This window comes from Astatotilapia calliptera, chromosome 5 (assembly GCF_964374335.1).
Source record: "Astatotilapia calliptera chromosome 5, fAstCal68.1, whole genome shotgun sequence".
Classification (NCBI taxonomy): Eukaryota; Metazoa; Chordata; class Actinopteri; order Cichliformes; family Cichlidae; genus Astatotilapia; species Astatotilapia calliptera.
This window is the reverse complement of record NC_137426.1, coordinates 17555684-17576986: the sequence shown is the minus strand read 5'-3', so window position 1 is coordinate 17576986 and position 21303 is coordinate 17555684. Positions and strand designations below refer to the sequence as shown.

Here is a 21303-nt window from a genome sequence, read left to right as displayed (position 1 = left end):
GGGAGAATATTATCTTAATCTGTGGATATTTATTTAATATAGAAGAGCCCCTGATATACAATCCTGCCTCTGAGAGGGGCCCCAGAGGCTGTGAATGCAGAGAGCTGAGGGGGAGTGGGGTGTTGGTGGGTAGAGGGGTTAATCTGCACAGGCCACCTTGCTGCTCCTCACCCTGCTTTTCTCTGTCATTGGCCCAGGGCACACTGCTCATACACAGTGCAGCCAAAACGTATAAAATAGAACACAATATCACACCAAAACCATTCAGTCCCATGTGTTTCCATCTGCTGTCATTAAATGAATTAGAACACATTTTACATTACTTTTTAGGCATTCAACTAAGCTGAATTTTTGCTCGAGGAATATAGATACAGCACAAAGCCGTACAATCCAGGCCGACAGGGAAATTTTTGACAGCAAATATGCATTACCATTGCACATTACCATTATAACTGAATTTAGAAAATTGCATCATTTTCACCTCCTCTGCATGTCTATTCAAACTACATGGCCCTTTTCATTTCATGTCATAAAATTCATATTTTCATAATTTCCTCATTGAGACATTGACAAGGCTGCGTGATGTGCCAGTGTTGCTCCAGGCCTAGTTGGATTGCATCACGCACAGTCCAGAAAGTGTGGGAGAGGGAAAATAAAGAGAGATACTGAAGAAGAGGGTGCATGAAGAGATTTCCGCCTCTGACAGAGGCCCTTTGCCATTCAGCTCGAATAAAAAACTATGCTGCTCACCTGAGTGTCTCGCCTGCGACTGATTTGTTGTTTTACAGCTCCAATCTCCGCTCGTAGCTCACTCTAGTCAAATCTTTCAACATAAGTGGACAAAAGAATACTCAGACCTGGCCTCCAAATAACAACTGTGAGAACAAAAGAGCAACAGAGCTGGCGGAGTCTCAAGGCCAGCTCCAGAGTTTAATTAAACAAGGAATTATGGGATTATATGGAGACTATCATTACAGGCCACTCTATGAGTCTTCTACGAACATTTTTTGTCCCCCTGAGCTCATGCTCAATGATTCTCTGCGGATTACATGTGTCCGCAGGACATGAGGCCGCATTCATTAAATCAATTCTTCAGTCTTATCCTTTTTAATAAAGATTGATTCTTGAAGCACAAGCTCACTCCGCTGCAGAACACCCTTGAACATACAAAGTTGAATATGTACATACACCACATATCCCTTTGTTGGTTTTCATGAGGATGCGTACATCCATTTGGGCAATAACTTGCCATGACGACACTTGAGACCAGCCCAGCGGTCTGCGGATCACTTTCCAAAGTCACCTCTGTGTCCTACAGGGAGACGCCGGGGCCACAGCCGACACATTCTCAAGGGGTTCGGAAAAAGACACCAAAGTCTTCTCCTCCTCAACCGATTTTCTTGTCCTCCCCTTTGTTCGAGGTGGGGGTTTTTTTCACTGACTTTATTTTGTCGCTAAGCTGATGTGGCAATCTTTGTCACATTTAGCACCCATTAGCAGGCAAATGACGCCTAAGCACCTCAGCAGACAATAGCTTGTACTTCTGCTTGTCATTAAGCCCCGCAGAGCCAACACATCTGCTCTCGTACATGAACCAGAAGCACGAGGTCAGCGGCCCTGCCTGTAATGAGTAAGGAAAAATGGAACACGGCACACGCTGTATGGAGCCAACTGGGAACGGGGTTGGATGTGAAACTCATCTATATGCTGACTATATTTGGGTGAGAGAGAGCCCGCCGCTGATTGCAGCGGAGTTGCAATAAAGGACAAGTCTATCCAAAGAGCGGAGGAATTAAAACGTGGTCTGAATATATGCCAGTTAAACACAAGCACGCATGCACGCACACACACACAAGTACATACAGAGAAAACAGCCACGTCTTCAGCTGTCTTCGATACAAAACACTTTAAAATCAAAATTTCATGTCTCCTTTTTCTCCTCACTTATTTGCCAAGGTGAACAGACAAAGACAAAATACGACTGAACAAAATCCCTGCAGGGCTGTCAAGGTCAATTCCTTAATGGTCTGTTCGGCACAAAAAAGGTACATTCTGATTAGACCTTTATATAATACGACTGCTGTAATTTCCATTCAAATGTTCGTGGGATATTGATAAACCACTCATGCCTTGTCTCATTGCTTATTGTGCAATTAGAATCTAATTATGTGGCATCCAGTGGGCACGATTAGTGTCGTGTACTCTCCTCCAGGGGCCCTCTGAGGTTTTCCCTCAACATTGATTTAAAATTGTGCCCCATAATAAACAGGAATTAATCAGGTTTGCACTCTGCTTTGTCAAAGTAAATACCTGATAAAGATTCAAATTAGCACTGGTTAAACGAGATGGTTATTGCACAGACGGGTTTAAGGACCGACTTGAAGATAATACAACACTGATCTACAATATTACAAGTTACAGTCCCAAAATATGACTGATCTGATAAGTTTAAGAAGGCAAAAAGTCAGTGATACAAGTAAACACATCCTTACTACTGTGCAGATCAGCTGCATACATTTTATATACACCTATTTCTATTATTCTGTTTTGCAGTTAGTATTTTACCAACTGGGAAAATTAATCAGATTTTATTTATGATATTTTTAAGATTTATTTAAGATGTATTTATTTTGAAAAGCCATCAAAAAACACATATTTGTATTTTTTTTCTTGAGATGTTTCACATCCATGTCTATATCATTCAATAGGAGGTCTATTTAGAACAAACATATTTATTATATTTAGTATTTAGCAATTTTTCGTTAAGGTTTTAATGTGGGTTTGTTGCTTTGTAGAGTTTTGCTTTTATTATACGAACTATTGTTGGTATAGTGAAATAAGTGATGGGTGGTGATGGGTGGGGGTGGGGTCTATAGTACACGTGAAGCTTACAGATGTGAAGAACCACATCCTTTCACCTCAGCGTGACTTTGCGTCAGCGATGCTTTAATTCTGAGCAGACCTTTTAGATAGCACATTCCTCTTGGTCTTGAAGGACTCGAGCTGCTAGTTAATAGTTTTAAGGTTACTGTGAGGTTTAAAGCCTGCTCTCTTGCTTGATGCTCCTCTGCTGACCTTGCAGACAGAACACAGGCAGATGGGATCCTCATCACCCCGTTTCCTCAAAACTCGTCCTCATGTCGACCCCCTCCCCACCTACTCCTCCAGGGCTCCTCGCATTCTCCCTCCAAACCCTCGGACTCCTCCGGTCCTCCACCTTTACCCCCGAGACACTGAAGTAATCCTGATTAAACGGACAGCTGTCCAATCAATCCGCACAATTAACCACATGATCTGCGGGGTTACAGGTTTACGATACGTCATCCTACCAATAAACTTCACGCCCGCCCGGCATTTAAAAATCCTGGCCAAATTTGTGCATCTGATACGTTTAGTTGGTGCTAAAAAGCACAAGAAAAAGATAGCTCGGGACTGATAAATAAAACTATTTTAGAGCTTTTATGTAGAAGTAAAATATATAAATAAAATAATACTTTGGGGAAGGAATTACAATGCAAAAACAAAAGACCATTTTACCAGAAGATTAAAACTTTACTTTCAAAATCATAAAAAAAGGAAAAAAAATCATGGTTTTGCAGCAGTGCAGGTGCTTTATCCCCTATCTCACCTGTCAGCAGTATTAGCATCAAGTAAAGTGGCACTCATCCTAGTCAGGCTGTCTCTGATATCATAACCCATGGCCTCAATATCAGCCATACCTTTGCAAACTATCCAAGACAGAGGGACAAAAACAGACAGGGCTTTGGCAGTGCAGCATTAGCTCATAATGGCTCATTTTGAAAAGCATATTAGTTCCAGCATAATTACAATCAGGCCTCACGCTCTCTGTTTTGCAGGCATTCACAGGACCAGCCTGTGAGCACCGAGTCACACCAGTTGACTGTGACTGACAGCAGATTTAGTTAAAAATGGTGTTTTTTCCTCCCTCTTTTTTCCCACAGGACAAAAATAACACCACATCTTTTCTCCCTATTTATGTTGACTTGTTTATTTTGTGCCTACCTTTTGTCGTACTTGATACCGCAATTATACTTTTTGTCAGTCAGAGGGGGTGAATATCAAAAGGCCTAATTATGCAAACAGGCCTGTGATAAGAGGCATCTGCCTGAGATGGGATCTGCTATCTCTGACATGCATCTGTCTCTGTGCTGTCTTTGCTGCTCCAGGCCTGCATATAAACAGCCCTGCCTGTCCTCAGGACTGCATGCGATTCAACCACCAACACTGGAGTGGAGGGATGTTTCGGGGGCGGGGGGTGGATCGTGCAGCAACATCAAATAACTAACAACTTCCCAATTTGCATTTTTTGGAGAATGGTGCGGCATCTCTGCTTAATGCACTTGCCTGTTCATCCTAAAGGGGTTGCCAAGTTAAAGGAGGCATATGATTCAAGGCATTTACTGCAGGATGTATCTGAGATAGGAACCTCGTGTGAATACAAGATAGACGACAGCGATAACCAGAATGGTTTATAGACAGACGCTCTATGAATAATCTTTTATTCCCCCTGTAGTTATCTCCCCGCATGTGAAAAACAAATTCAAAACTCTGAAAGCAACGCATAACCTCGGAACAGCTCGAGTTTACTCGTTTGTATGGTAATAAAATAGTCAGATCAACACACCAAATAATTTATCAAAAGGCTGCATGTGTGGCAAAACCAGGTTAACTGCTCACTTGGTCGTCTGGTAATAGGCCAGAAAGCGTTATCACTTTTCTCCTTGTTGACAAGGACCTTCTCTGGGCAGTATTTTGACATTTAGGTAAAATTGAATCTGGATAAGATGTGTAAGTATACATAAGGACATGAAAATCCACCAGATATCTAAAATAAAATCATTCTTAGATCACCTTTATGGACAGATATCAGCGGTTTCTGTTTTGTCTCATGCATATCATACTGATTACTAGTTTGTAGCAAGTGGCTGAGGCCCATTGGCACTTGCCCCAAAATCTATTTCTAGTGGTAAGATAGCAAAGTGAGACCGGAAACAGAGCTCTAAGGTCTATAACGTTCCATAAAGTTATCTATTACTTTATAAAAACTTCAAGTGAACCCGAAGACTGTCCCGTTGTTGCTGCCAAGCGCAAAATCTCCTCCTGTCACTGTCAGGAGATTTAGGCTCTCTTACGTTGGCATTCCTCAGGAAAATTCCCAAACTTTTTCCTCTTGTCTCTCTGACAGAATCGCGCTCTTTAGGAGGCGCTTGAAAAAAAGAAGAGGAGAAAAAGGCAAAGGAGGAAGAAAGATGGAGGCTCTATAATCTTTGGCTCCCACAACAAACAATTAGCCCCCTTCTCTCTTTTAGAGGTGGGCAGGGGGGGGGGGGGAGGGGGGGAGGGGGCAAAAGAGAAAGCAGAGGAGACAGAGAGGGAGAAGCAGCGAGAGCGCTGCTCTTTTATGGCTCTTGTCATATGGATGAAGGCGCAGCGCGTCCATGAGAGCGCATGCTCACCTTCAACAACAGGGCGTCCACTGGGCCTCACGGCCTTTTCAGCCCGGAGAGACGAGCTCCTCAGGGGGCCATTAGAGCATGAATAGGGGCCTGACAGCCTTGTGCAGCTCTGCAGGGCATCCATAAACGCTGACATATTGACTCCCCATGCCTCTGCGCTGCCTGAGTGTGAAAGCGTGAAGGGCTTGAAGGGTGGGATTCTTTTTCTTTAATATACTGCTGACTAAAACTTGGATATTAGCTACAATATAAATGTTTGCTTATGACTTTAAGACATTCTGTTTCCACAACAGGAAAGTCTTATAACAGATAATTTCTTCTTTAGTAACCCTTTTAATGGGTAATTATTTGGGGAAAATGTGCTTTAAACACTGTGAGTAGTAAGTTTTCCTTATTCACACATCCAAATGCATTTGCTTATTTTCAAAATTTTCATTATTTTTCCTCCTGTGTCACTTTTAAGGAACAAAGTCAGATTACAGAGCCACGTGGACCCTTAAAGACTTTAAGCAGACAAAATGTGAACCCGGGCTCCTGCCACCTCTCCCTAGCCCACTAAAACTGAGCTTTGCACCAGATTTTATTTTCTGTCGAGCAGAATGTCACCGCCTGATCTCAAGTCTTTACTAATTGAGGTCACAGCAAAAGTAATGAAATTAAACGAGAGCACAAGAACATAAAAAAGAGGAGCCCATGGGGGTCTCAGCCAAATGGCACTAGAGCCAGAGCCCCGTTCCCCCAGCAAAAAGCTCGAAAGAAAAAAAAAAAAACTTCGCACGAAATCAAACAGTTACGTCTCAGGGCTATGAGCCAAGGTCTCCTGGAGGAACAAATCATTTTCTCAACAAAGCCAAAGAGAGATTACTGGGCACAGTATAGGAATGCACAGCGGACATTTTTATGCGCCCAAGGGAAGTTTCCTAATTTTCTGGACAAGGATGGGGAGCAAATATTGCGGAAAAGTTTGTGTGGCACAGAGGACATCAGGAAGGAAAGAAGAGTTGGTGAAAGAGAGGAAGATGGAAACTTTAACAAAAGCTCAAAGAATATTTCAAAAAGAAAATAAAAGTTGTTAAATTGCCACAGGAACATCTACATTTCTTTATAATGCCTGTCTGGCTGCTGATGTAGAATTGAAATATTATTTTAGAGTGAAAACTAATAAAAAGCTGTTTGATCCAAAAACCTTGGAGAATATATTATTAAAAAGGCAGTCGTGCTGTTCTCCACTAACATTTAGCAGGCTGCAAATAAACAAACCGTTACCAAAGAGCTCCTTTATATACAAGAACTTAATGAATATTTCCTGTAGAGAGCTTATTCTCTGGCCACAGTAAAGCATTACAGTGCTTGGCATTAATTTCCGAGAGCCCGCCATATTGAGGGGTTGTAATGTGCACAGTAGAAAAGCTTTTTATACTGAGACTACATATTCCCCAAGGAGAGAATGACTGACGATGCAGAAATAAGCCCATTAGTTGAAAATAGGGGACAACATTTGAAGTTGTTATTTTGACGGCTAGGACAGGAGCTCCACCCCACTGTTTGGACAACTGCTTTCACAGTTTAACTTAGTAGGGAAAAAAAAACACATTTCTGATTTGCAACACTTAGGGAACATGCTTATTGTCTTTGTGGTTATGAAAAAAACATGCACAATTAAAACAAATGAATATTTCAGTGGCGAAGCACATCAAGAGCATAAAATGTGAAATGTTCTGGCCCTAAGTAGCATAGGCTAATGGCGATTTTTAAACTAGCAGACCATGGTCAATGCTTCTCATTCATCACTGAGGGAGAGCGCGGGTGCACTGTGCTAAACATAATTACTGTTGCACATTATGTGGGCTATTCCTGCATTGTAATAAAATTAGCCAGAAATGCTTTTTGTCTTTTCTAATGCAGCTCCATGGTAACCAGTGGATGGCCATAATGCGAAACACTGTCCCCGATCCGTGCCAGCTGTCAGAGTTTGACAACCTTAGCTGGCAAGGTGAATTGGAGGAAACTAGATTTCTTTCAATAAATTATGTGGCTCCGACCTGCTCATCCAGTGCACAATTTTACATGGACATAATAAAGTCCGAGATGTCCTGATGTACTGAACACTCATGTTTGCGATCCTTCATTGTTTAGCACAATGACAATGGCTTAATCACCCAGACAAAGATCTATTTCTGCCAAAGGTCCTGCTTATTATTGCACCGTTCATCTTAAAATTTCTACTTCAGACAGGCAGAAAATTCAAGCGGACAACAGAGTTTTTTGTTCTGGGTTCCTCACAGAAAAGTGGCCTAACATAAAATTCAAATGCTGCGACAACATGATTTTTTTTAAGCTTTTTAAATTATATTCAATCCTTATAATAAATATTTCTAAAACACAATGGGCAAAATAAAGGTAAAGCTATAAAAATGTCACTATAATTGTAGTGTGTGTCTAACACGTGTAAAAATGCCGCAGAAAACGGCTTTCTCAGGCTTGAAAAGCTAACACAAAGGAAACGGCAACAGTTTCGTTTTTAAAATGGCTCAAACTCTAAGCGAAGCATTTCATCTGCTGACTGATATTTCCTGCGTAAGTATAATGCACAATTACCGGTGAAACTTCCACGATTTCAAAGGCCTTTGTCATTTAGCGACATTATCTGTGAGCCAGTTACAACATTTATGTTGTCTGGTAGATAACTTATTAAGCAAGCTGACTACAATTTATGAAATTACATGGTTAATTATGTAGTGCCTAGAGCTGGAATGACAATAAACTATCTGTCTCCTTTGGCAGTCACCCTGCCAAGACAAAACAAAAACACATTTTTTTTTACCTGCAGGAGAAATTTACAATAACATCAGTGTTTGTTTGTGACGTTTGGAGCTTTTTTTTGTCCTGTAAGTGGCGTGATGTCCAGATGCCATTAACGCTCACGGTGACTTTACTGTTCACTACCCTTGTTTATGGTACTGAAATGACACCAGCTACTCCAGCGATGTGTAGAAAAAACAACTGCACCAACCAGTGTTTTTATTCTTTTTCTTTCTTTTTTTCTTCTTCTGGAGGCCAGGTGGAAAGACACCAACAGCACATCTCAAAGCAATTAAATGAGATTTCTCTCCCATAACAAATACAATAGGTTTTCCCATTAAAACCTTTGAAACGAATCTCCCCTGCTGAGAACACTTGTCTCTCCTTGTGGCATGGCTACGAATCAGCACTGAAAGATAAATAAATAGCCTTTATAAAAAAAACATTGGCCTTCTTGTCAGGACACATACCCACTCAACACTAGCAGCAGTCCACATGTCAACTCATTCCCTTCCCATTTCCTCTGCTCTCCTCGCAAAGACACTCCTGTCTAATGAAGTAGAGGGACTGCAATCCCACAGGGCTAAACACAGCTCTGTCATCCCTGAGTGTTGTTTCCCCTCTGGACAGCCCAGTCATTGTCCACTATGGAAGGTAATACTCACCATTCAGGATTCATTACAACACCAAATCTCTGAATGAGCTGCCCACTGCAAACACACAACTGCCCGCGAGAAGAAATAGGCCTCCTAGGGACCCCCTGCCAAACTTAATTGGATTGCCAATATGGCCCACAGACGTTTGAGAAGTCGAGAAAAACAATGGAGCAGAAAATAAATACTCCAAAGCCACAAAGATGACTCCACTTGGTAAACTAACACAGTATTGATCTTCTTCTTCTTCTTTTTTTTGTTTGTTTAGAAAAGCCTCATCCCTGCTAATAGCTGTCTGAGAGTGTAATCTCCCCCTTGTCCTCCCCCTCCTCTCCTCCCCTCCACATTCCCTATTATGTGGCTCCTTTCAGAGAGCCCCAAATAGTTTAGGTTCAGTGTTGCACTGGGGTATGGGGCATGGGACTGGGGACCAATTGTTTGCTAATGTTGACACCTGCCAGAGCAGGCTTGGTCTATTTGGGGCCCGCCAAGCTGTAAACTGGATGCTCCCCCTCTTTAGCGAGATTAAGTGTGGGTTGCTGGGGTCACAAATCACTGGACTCCCTCTGATGTTGTGAGGCACAGAGCCAGAGACTAAGAGGGCTAAAAGAGAAAGCTGAGGAGGGAGGGACAGAGGAGGGAAGAAGGATAAAGAGTGACAGTCTATTGTTTACTGAAAAGGAAGGGAATAATGTATCTTCTTGAGTGTGCGTAACCACTGTGCCCCATTCAAAAAAAATATATATCAACGGTGAATCCACGTCAGCCTGCTAAGGCACTGAACAGATTTCTGCCTTGTGTTTTTGTGCCCCTTTTTTTGCGGTGCATTGTTGGTCAGAAGCTTTTTGTCTGAAATTGTCTCAGTTTATGCATTTTCTGCCCAAAAAATACAGCATTAGTACTAAAAGAAAAAACGTACTGTTTGAACATAAATACAGATGATATGCTTTGTAATATACTTTTGTTTCTATTGCAATTGGATTCAGGGAATCTAAGAATATGTTAATAGGTATTTCCATATATATATATATATATACATATATATATATATATATATATATATATATATATATATATGTATGTGTGTGTGTGTGTGTGTGTGTGTGTGTGTGTGTGTGTGTGTGTGTGTGTGTGTGTGTGTGTTCTTAAAAAAACAACAACCCCCACACACATATTATACAAAGACACAGAGAAAACCATTGGCTATGACAGACAGTGCCCAGCTCCTCCTCCTCCTCCCTTCCTTTGCAGATGTACATTAATGCAAAAAAAAGGCAGAGATCTGAGCTGCAGCAGAAGCACCCTGTCTCCCTTTAAAACTGCTGCTGTCCAGCCTGATCGTGTCAGTTTGAAGGCCCCTATTCAAAAGTATTCATGCATCTGCCTTTGAGGCACAATAGCAGCTAGTTTATAAACTGTCTGCCCAGGCACCCAAAGGCTTTAGTTCTTATTGTTTTCACCCCCTTAATAAACTTTTTGGAGGAGTTCATCAACTTGGCTGAATAGCCTATGCAGCAAGTCTCAAGACAGAAAATAACAGACGGGCCTTTTCTCCTCCCTCTTCTTTCTCTCTTCCTTTTCTAGTGGCTGTTCATTTAACAATGGTGAGAGTAGGCTGTCAGACATCACAGAGCTTTTAACCAATACAAGAAAAAAAAGATTTTTTTTAAAAAAAAGAAATAAAATGCAGTCTCTTAGAATGGAGATGGAAGACAATTGCATTTTTCCATTCCAGTCAGCTCCAACAACACAATAAGATAAAATGTTATATGTAAAGAGTATATGTGTGTGCGCTCTTGAAAGAGCAAAAATTGTGCTACTTTTTTTTTTTTTAAATGAGAAACTCCGCTTTAAGCTTTAAATGCACGTCCGTGTTTCTACAAACAGCGCATATAACTCCATCAAAAAAATATTAATTAACTTTCAGTATCTCTAAATTTGCCTGACACCTGTTAGACAGCCAGCACAGAAATTATGGGATGCAATAAAATGTAATTTTGGGTGTAAGCCATTAATCCACTGTTATACCTTTAAACTCTGTCGAAAAAAAATTAGCCAAACTTAAAAGTCTTTAATAGATGTCTGCTCTAATTAATTTCATACCTAATTAAAACAAGGCTAGAGTCCATGCACGCTGGCCTGTTTAGCCCGCTGGATGGCCATAATTGAAGTAATAGCGGAAAAAAGGGGGTGCTGCTTAGAAATAAAAGCCCGCAGCGGTCCAATTCAGCAACATCCCCATCCAACCACGCTGCCCACCCCTCCTCCCCCTCCCACCATCTGACCCAAAAAGGCCTTATTGGCTGCCCCGGACCAACCACCTACTGTTTCCCACCGATGCTCTCGGTGCGTTTTAACACCCTAATTAGATGTGACAAGTTCAACGAGCTGGTTTCAGAGGAGGAAAAGCTGGTCAGGTTATGATTTCCGAGTCAGACTCACAGGGGACTCTGCGGACAGCTGATTCCTGTCAGCCTCATTCATCTTCTTCCAGCCAATTAAACATTAATGCTAACAAAGCGCTGGCAATTTGGAGAATACGTCAAGCCCCTAAAGTGGAAATGTAAATGTTTTTGAGGCGATGTCAGGCGGGCTGCTGCTGACAGCAACGATACTTTCAATGTAGTAATAATAATAATAATAATAATAATAATAATAATAATAATAATAATAATAATAATAATAATAATAATAAGTCGGTGAAATTTGTCACATTCTAAACGGGTAATTTTTAAAAAGTGCGCTTTTTGCAGTTGCTTCCGTGAAAATACCACAATGTAACCCTAAAGCGCCTCAAATGTCATGAAATCCATCACTCCTGCATTATTATTATATAAAGTTCTGGCAAATTGACATTTTAAAACGACAACAGTTGTTTAAAACCGGCTCTAAACCTGCATCCGTTCGAGCTAAGAAAAATTATTAAACCACAATCAAAAAAGGAAGTCAAGTGCATCAAAAAGAAACCCCGGAGCTGTACGAAAGAATGGAAATTCTTCCTCGGAGTTTTTAAACACCTCCACCTGTTGACGTGACCGTGTGATGCACGTGGTAGAGAGACAGAGAGAGGGGGGGGAGGAAATGAGGACAAGAGAGAGGAAGAGAAAGAAGGCAAACTTGAGCAAAAAGAGATGATGAAAAATTGAGACTCTATTTATTTTGGACCAGAGCCCCGCGGGCACTGCGCAGGTTCTCGGAGCCCCATAGTGAAAATTGGCGGAATAAAACACAGACAGAAATGAGAGACGCGCTGAAGCACCCTACTGTTGTGACAGGATACCTGGAGGGCAACGCTTCCTCTTTAATTTGTCTCGTATGGCTCGAGACCCCCAACCAGACATTCAATCCTCAGAGTCAGCGTAAGCCTACTGAATTTAATTCTCGATGGTGAAATTATATGCTATAATTAAATATCATATCATTTAAAAAAATGCTCTGTGGCATAGAGGCATCTTATCGAATTGGTCTTCCTCGGCTTCCTCGTTGTTATCACATTAATAGTAACAACATCTAAAATGGGCCTATCAGCATTTGCGGGGGAAATTGCGGGCTAAACAAAGGGCACCTATGGGCTTACAGCTTATATTCTGATATTTTCGAGCAGGAAATGTTAACCTTGAAATGCTGCTATCTGCGCCTAACAATGTGTGATCATAACCCCATAAATGAGGGGAGAAATTGAATCCTTTTAAGTTATTAAGCAGGAAAGGATTATAAACTCGTCTTTATAAATGAGCTAGAAATCCCCATGTCTTCCTCTGTACACTTTTAAATTTCCCACAAGAAGCTGGAGAGGAAAGATTGCCCCTTTTCAAGAGCCCCACAAGAGATGGAAAAACCATTTTTGTACCCAGATAGGAAGTCGTCCCACATGGTAAGCGCCACTTTAATTAATAGACAGCCTTGAGAGGTATCACTGTCAGCTTGGATAATGGTGACAGAGCTAGTGTTTGTGCTTCCATGAATATTTCTCATGTGATCAAAGTCAAATGTCAGCAGAGAATGAATTTAAGCCTACTCGATTTTTTTTTCTTATTTGCAGCCTAATGCTTTGGACACTTAAAGCTCCTGACACCGAAATGTCTCGCCGGTTTGGTAGGCCTACAAGCTTAAACTGAACTCCCCTAAAAAAAATGATGCAGCGCTCAAATATCCGCTCATACGCAGCGCAGTTTGCTGTTATTATGTTGCACGGTTTGCTCACGTTACCTCGCTGGAACCAATAGACCAATTTGTAACAGTGTTTGTAGCGCTTGTCATCAAGTCTCGCGATATGTCATTAAATAACAAATTACACCATAATCTTTGAAGGAAAAAAGGCTGATTTTTTTTAAAGAAGGGAGGGGTGGGGAGTGCATTGAAATAGTGACGGAAATGCGGAAATGTTTCTCTTTTTTTGTACGCTGTTAATTTTAATTTCTAAATCTACAATTTTAGCACATTGCTGATACCGAAATGGAAATTTGTCACACTAATGACAAAATGACGGCGAGACGTCGTTAACAATAATGGATTTACATCATGACCAAGCTATGGGCTAAATGTGCTCATCGTTCATCTATCTAAGGTGTCGATATTATTATTATTATTATTATTATTATTATTATTATTATTATTATTATTATTATTATTATTATAGTTTATAAACAGTCACTGAAACCTGTTAACCTACCACTATTTGGACTACTGCAGTCTCGAAAGAAAGGTTAGAAAGGTACTTATGTGTATTTTTAAATTTTCTTTTTGTGTAAAAAACAAACAAAACAACAACAACAACAACAACAAAAAACCCAGAGGTGTCCGGGTGTCCGGACATCTTAAAAACAATTCACAATGTATATTTTCTAAAGAAATGTTAAAATTACCAAATAAAACTTATACAGCGTGTGTTAATTATTGTCAAAATAATTACTCTTTATGATATTTGCTTTCTTACCTTTTCTTTTATTAAGCTAAAAATGGAAAAATGAAATTGAAATATCATTACTTTTATTTTTGTACTGGAAATAAAAATAAAAATAATAAGAATAATAATGATGATGATGATGATACTACTACTACTACTACTAATAATATCGACGATGTCATGTCTTTCAGCTCCTGCCCCCTTTATAAGAGATGTAGGCCTACCGATGTAAATTCCAGTGAAATGTGGCTTGAGTGGCTGCGGGGACAGGGGAGGTTAATCCGAGTTTAATGCAGTGAAGCACAGCGCAGGGTCTGGGCTATGATGGGTATGTTATCTCTCCCCAACATTTGGGTCTCCCTCAATTTCCACCCAGCCAAATAGCTGCGAGAAAGTGCAGATGGAGTCACTCTCAATGCCTGAGGAAAAAACGTTATTAATAGCTAAATAACTTCCCCATACTTTCACTGAATCTCTCTCACACACTGTTCCAGATGGATTTGTTTGAAGTGGTCTCTCGCTTCATTCCCCTGTCCTTCTCATTCAGCACGGCTTTAGACCCGAAATATAGCTACATTATATTACCATACACTTAGAGACTGGGTGTGCGTGCACGAGGGCGCGCTTCCCTGTGCGCGCGCGCACACACGTGCGTTTGTGATGTGGAAAGCGCAGAGAGGGCAGCTTTTCACATTTTCATCACCATGCAGGCAGAAACTATTTTTCCCCTTGTTGTTTGTTTGTTTCTGTAGCAGATCACATGCAGGGTACCTGGCATTGAGGGGTAAACCTGAAGAAAACATGTTTCCGTCGTAATTAATGAAACATGCCGACTTATAACTGAAGCTGAAAAGGAAAAGAGACAATACGATCCACATACTTTTGAAGGAATGCAGTATGCGACTTACATTCACTGGATTCCGAATTGTATTTCACTGAATATGGATCTATAGTAACAGTTAGAGCCTCCTCTTTCCCAGTCCCACCTGGCTGTTTGGGCTGGTCTGGCTTCCTCACACCTCTCCTCTGCTCTGTCACTTTCCCTCCCCACTGCCTTGAAATAATCCCTTCTGACATCTGTTTAATTACACCGAGGACCTCAGGTAATCCTGCGATTTGCTGAAATGTCCATCGCGTGTCTGCAGCGCATCTAACGGTCAGTTTGGATGCATCAGTGTGGCAGATTGACGCCAGGCAGCTGATTCGCCTTCTGATTCTCACCGGGGTGGCGCAAAACATAACGATACCCACGTTTGCGCACAGCGGTCTTTAAGCACCTTCTTGCGCGCAATTAAAACCCTGGGACTGATTTTAATAGCCGTGCGTGACAACTGAAGTGCGCACCTTGGACTGGAAATTTGTTTCTGCACAAATTGTGGGATGGACCAGGATCACCACTCCAAACAGTTATCAACGACAAAAGGCCCTAAAAGCGAGACTTTTCCGGCGGTTATGCGCTGAGGTTTGATTGGTTTATTTTCAACTACAACCTTATGAAAACAAACAAACAGCTGTCTTCATGCAGCAAATAAAATCTACATTATTGTCATGTGGTTAGGACTTTAAATACACGTTTAATAAAGCTAGATTAAAGCTGGGATAAATCCGTGATGTAACCTCTGAGAAAATCAAATGCGCAGACCTAATAAACAAATAGATAAATAAATAAAGTCTTAAAATCTGGATAAGTAAACGAATAAAAAAAAAATCTCATGAATTTTGTGCCCAGGGCGAGCCACTGTGAGCTCCGCTCTGAGATGAAAGTGAAAAGAAATAAAAGGCTCTATTTAATCTGCTTTAAAACCCCTCTCCACATAAGGGCTGTGCTTCAACTCGGAGAGTGAGGGGCTGATTGGGGATAAATACATTTCTTACCATGCCTGCGAGCTATTACACCCGGCACGAACACAGCCACCTATTCAGCAACCATCGTTTCCAGTGCTTACTCTAATAAGTATTAACATTATTAAATGCCATCCGGTTGCTGGTAGTCTAAACTGCATTACGCAGAGGGTGCGTCTCTTTTTATAGCAACGTAAATCAACCCCAATTTAAAACACGAGCAGCGGTAAGGAGAAAAAATAGAAGCAGGAGAATTATGTCTATATTGTGCACCATCAAAAAAAAGAAAAAAGAAAAAAGTAAATAGTCAATAATTACGCGAGGATTTTGCAGGTAAGAACTTCAAAATGCAAAACGTGTGCATCAGTTGTGCGCATTTTTTTTTTTTATCGTTGTAATGATAATAAAAATTATTACTATGGTCATTTTGAGACTGCACGTTTTGCGGCTCATCTATATGAACATTGGACATTTTTGCAAGAAAAAGGTTGTTTTTTTCCCTAACATTAGCGCGTGGTGTGAAAGAAAAAGAGACCGTTTTCACGCTATCACTTGATTCTTCTCCAACGGACCATTATATAAAATTACAAAACTATCTACCAGCGGGGCGTACTGAATAATTCATCTCCTTTTATGTCTCTTCTTGCCCTTTGTCCAAAGTTTTCGCTCTCTCTCCCTCTCTCTTTTTTTAAACCAGGTTTTTGAATAAGAATGGACGGACCCATACTCTCCTTTTCGCTGCCCTGCTTTCCAGGATTTGCTTTTGTACATCGGACCCTTCACTTTATAAACCGCATCAATAGAGGGGAGGGCTTTTTTTGCTCGTAAAGTTCATCTTCAAGTTTGAAAAATTCTTCTTGGCCGTCCCTTTTTTTCTTTTTCTTTTGTGATAAAAAAAAATCTATTTAAACCCTTTCAGACGTTTGATTCAGACACTGTGCATTTCTCCCGCTTTCATAGCCAAGCGTAAAGAAATAATAGCAAAAAATAAAATATGATAAAATCAGAAGATCATGTTAAAAAAATACCTGAAATTAAAAGAAATTTCCCCATGATTCCATGGTCTAACAATTTCATAATTAATATACATAAAACAAGCTACAAAAACGAACGTATCCTATATAACAGGATATACCCAAAATCCTTCGAAGTGCCTCATAAATACGGAAGGCGCTGACAGCAAATACCTGCATCGCTTTATTTCCCCTCCTAGCAGCATCAGAGCAAATAATAATATGAACACTGATTTCCACTTTAACTGACAAGTGGTGAAATGTCGGTGAACTGACATCGATTGTGAAATGGGTCAACTGTCAGCTGTCGTTTAGAGGTCGTTAAATGAGTGAATGAATGAGGAGGAATTTGCTACACAAATTAATTTTCTGCAGTTAAATACCTTCTGCCAAGGCTCTCATAAATAATTGAGTGAATGAACAACTGCTGGCTCGGAGTTAAAAGCAGGAATAAATTCACTCCGTTTAGCTGCAGCTCGGGTGTGGGACAATTTCCCAAGAGGACGTGAAGTAGGAAGTCTATTTAAAACACTTGCTTCCTGATTACAAGGTTGAAATTTACTCTAAATAATATAAATAATAATAATTTCTTATTTCAGACATATACAAAAGGGCCATATATTTTCTGCTGTTAACTTACATTTATCACCGAGGATGCCATCGATGCTATGCTTTGTTTTCTTTTCTCCATCTTCATCCTTCTTATCACAGTCATCCTCGTCATCTTTTTTGCCAAATCGGGCCCTCAAAACGCGGCTGATGGAGCTCACTAATGGCAACAAAAAGGTAAACGGGTGATTAGCCCTAAAACCCATAAAAGAACCATAGTAATCCTATCATACATTTTTAGAAGGCTATACCACACAAAAATAGCACAGCAAAAAAAATAAAATAAAATAAAATAAAATAAAGTTTTACATGAAGCAGCAGAAGCGCTAGGAAAATATTTTAAAAGTGTTTTTCTGTATTAAAGGTAAGTAAAATTACACTGTAATACAATGATGGGAATTTACTATGGAGCACTGAAGCCACATTTCAACGGGATGAGTTTTTTTCTGGGTCAAACAGCTGAAGGTGCGCCCTTTATTATCAGTAACTGAAGCTTAAAACGTGGGATTCAAAGTGATGTTCATTCAGAAGTGATGCTGCAGTGTTCGCTGGTAGTAGGGAAAAAAAGTGCAGCTTACCAGATGAAGCCTCACCTGAAGGAACTGTGCTTCTGTCGCACACCCCGTCCTTCAGCAGCTTATCCCGGATCTCCCAGCTGAACATGCCCGGGTTTTCTCTCTTGTACTCTTCGATCCGCTTCTCCACGTCAGGCGTTGCCACCTGCTTTAGGTTTGAAAAGGTGTAAAAAGGAGAGGGGGAAGACAAACGAGGGGAAAAGAAGGAATTTCAGTTTTAACCGAGATGTGAAGATATTTTTGTTTTAGTCCACGAAAGATCAACGAAAAGATAATACGAACGAAATCTAAAACGAAACTCTAAATTATGCTAAATAACTCTAAATTATATTATTAATAATTTTAAAATGTAGGATTATTTTTTAGTCGGGATATAGGCTTATGCAGGCAAAGAAACAGAAAACTGGCTAATCAGTGAGACATTTTTACGTCACCCTATTCACAATTTTATAAAGCTAATAACCAAATATAAGAAAAGAAAAAGGTATGAAATACACCACAAATATATTGTGGTTAATCAGTATTATATAATTATATCATTATAAAAAAATAAATGTTTGCTTCTCAATTTTTTTCTTTTAGCTTTTATTTTGTGTCATTTTAAAATTAATATTTGTATTTCTTTTAGATCTTCATGAACCCTATAAAAATGTTGCAGGTGTGTTACCCACCTTGAGAAAATTATTATTATAATATTGCACTTCATCTACAATAACAACACAAACATCAGGTTTGAGTTCACTCAGGTGTCATGCGCTTTTTGCCACTTCACCTCCCCACCCCTCCCCACCCTCTCTCCCATCCTCTTGCTACTGTGACCCATTTCCTGGACCGTGGACCCCCACTCACCCTGGGCTTGCTGCCTCCTATGGCCCCGGGACGGATCGAGCCGGTCTCTTGGTACCGGCAGAGGATCTTGGAGACACAACCGTGAGAAACTCGCAGTTGTCGCGAGATTACGCAAGGTCGGATGCCGTGGTGGGCCATCTCCACTATCTTGTGTCGGATGTGATTTGGCAGGGGCCTCCCGTTGATGAACACTCCGCCAAGCTGGTTCACCCTACCCTGGCCCAGAGGCGTGGATACTGCGCCACAACAATAAACAATAAAAGTCTCAACAAACAACACAAACAACACAAACTACACATCACGTTTCCTGTGGAGCTTTTGCTCTCTTCAGAGTACACCAGGCTAAAATTTTACTATAGTCAAACAGCTGCATATTTGTCATGTTCCTGACTTTTAATGGGACGTAGTTTACACACATTATCATATTATACATTTTCAAGAAAGCATCGTGCCAAATTCGTCCAGCCTCAGTCTGGCTGACAGGATGCTTGCAAGGCCACTTCAGGATCCAATTTCACATTCAAGAGACACTAAAGAGGGTGACACTTCTCACCTTGATTATTCCTAGTCATGCTGTACAAATATTGATGTGATCCTTTGAGCCATCTCTTTGCTGTGTGTATTATTGCCATTTCCAGCAGCCAGATACTTGAACAAATCCCGGAGCTCGAGTAACTTGCGAGCTACGTGGTTTTTGTACATTTCAGTCCAGAGCACTTGAGCACGAACTGGTTGTAAGGGGAAAACTGTTTCCATAAATGCATGCAAATACAAAATGATCTCCTTTTTTGTTTCCTCCCTCCCTTTCCCCCGCCATATGTTCAGACGACTTGAGTGTGCTGGGCATCGCAGTTAAAATAAATAAATAAATTACCAATTAGATTGCTTTGCGTGTGTGTGTTTGTGTGTGTACGTGTGTGTGCAGCCATAAAAGTTAGAGCACTAAAAATGCTAAAAAAAAATACAATAAAGTAGCTTAAATTAAAAAGAAACTCTACATTTAATAGTAAATTTAGAATATTTTTTATTTTAATGGAAGTGAAAAAATAAAACAAAAGAAAAACGGATGCATTTGTCATTATAACAAATATTTCATCCACCATAAACAACATTAGCAAGAAAGATAATACGTTTGAAAATAGATTCAATATAGAAGAAATATAGTGTCATACAAAACACACACTTCAGAGTGACTCAACGCAGGAACATGAGGCTGGAGTACCGTTGACCATGACTTCGGGTTAACTTTCATCAGCACTGACTGGAGGCTCGTATTTGTCCACCCATCTTTTTCTTCCCAGCATGCCGCCGATAACAAACTGTGCTCTGTGTCACTACCACGGTGGAAGCTGACAGAGCGAACAGCCGACGATCTTTATCAGCTCGAGTTCAGATGTTTTACACGTTTGGTCATTTTTCTTACCTTCCAGGGGGAAGCCGGTTCGGGGGTAGTTCTGGCCTGGCGCAGGGCGCACCATCCGAGGCACTGTTCCTGGTAAAGTAGCCATCATGTAGCTACACAGACAAACACAAAACCGGGGTCTGCTCGAAACTGCTACTCTTAGAAAGTCCAAGCCAAAAAAATAAAAAATAAAATAAGATAAAAAAAACCCGGAATGTATTAAAAATGCTGAAAACAAGATGCTCTGCTGCTGTCAAATCCCAATCCCAGGCGGAGAAACTGGACTAGCCCTTCTTCCACCGGGGGAAAAAATAAAAGTGATGCTTTCCTCTGCTGCGATAGATATGCCAAAGAGAGAGAGAGAGAGAATAAAGAAAGCATCAAATAAAATCTAAAAAATCTCTACAAAGGAAAGTTTGCAAAATGGATGATTTGCACCCAAAGTATCTGCGGTAGATAAAATGCAGTGTTATTCTTTTTCCCTTGGTGTAGTTTGGATTCAGTGTAATGTCTGCTGGCTGGTTGGAAGTAGTTTAAGTGGCCAACTTTCGTGCATGGCGTAGGAGGAGACAGCCGAGCGCTCCCATAGGCTCACTGCCCTTTCTTTTATGGATGAAAGAGAGTGGGTTTAGCCAGGAGCCGGTCGACCAATCAGAACAACACATTCCACTTTTAATCCACTGCTGCCTCTCTCATAAGAGCCCGTACACCCAAACCAGTTCAAAATGTTAATATATCTAAATGTTATTGTAAAGCAATCTTTTCAAAGTGTGGGGCTGCCTTCATCACACCCAGCTGTCTAACCCTGTGGAATATTAATATTTTTTTAAATTACAACTTTCTTTCTTTCTTTCTTTCTTTCTTTCTTTCTTTCTTTCTTTCTTTCTTTCTTTCTTTCTTTCCATATATAAAATATATATACATTTTAAAACACACGGAAGGCAAAGATAGAATTTCCCACACAGAAAAATTACGATTGTTACGTGAATAAAATAAATTCAAGCCTTTGAAATATTTACCATGTTATCATAATATTTACCTGTAAACAATCGACTATTATTACATATTACAAATAAAAAATATGGCAAATCACGACAGGAAAAATATCTAAATGAATTTACTAAAATCATGTGTTCGATAGTGGTATCCATATGCAAAAGTTACTCTTCCATTAA

At 40.4% G+C, this 21303-nt stretch overlaps 1 protein-coding gene across 2 annotated transcripts in view; it reads right to left on the bottom strand.

Moving 5' to 3' along the window:
• pax7a (paired box 7a) overlaps window positions 1-20704 on the bottom strand; it is a 42246-nt gene extending 21542 nt beyond the window's left edge. Inside the window, exons 1-4 of one of the 2 annotated variants that reach the window (XM_026167672.2) lie at window positions 20150-20704; window positions 18727-18962; window positions 17881-18025; window positions 17334-17462 (exon numbers count right to left, since the gene is read on the bottom strand). In XM_026167672.2, coding sequence (XP_026023457.1) covers window positions 17334-17462; window positions 17881-18025; window positions 18727-18962; window positions 20150-20237 — 598 coding nt within the window. In that variant the 5' untranslated portion in view covers window positions 20238-20704. The remainder of the gene's footprint in view (window positions 1-17333; window positions 17463-17880; window positions 18026-18726; window positions 18963-20149) is intronic. The other variant, XM_026167673.2, reaches the window with a different exon arrangement.
• Window positions 20705-21303: the final 599 nt, after the last annotated feature.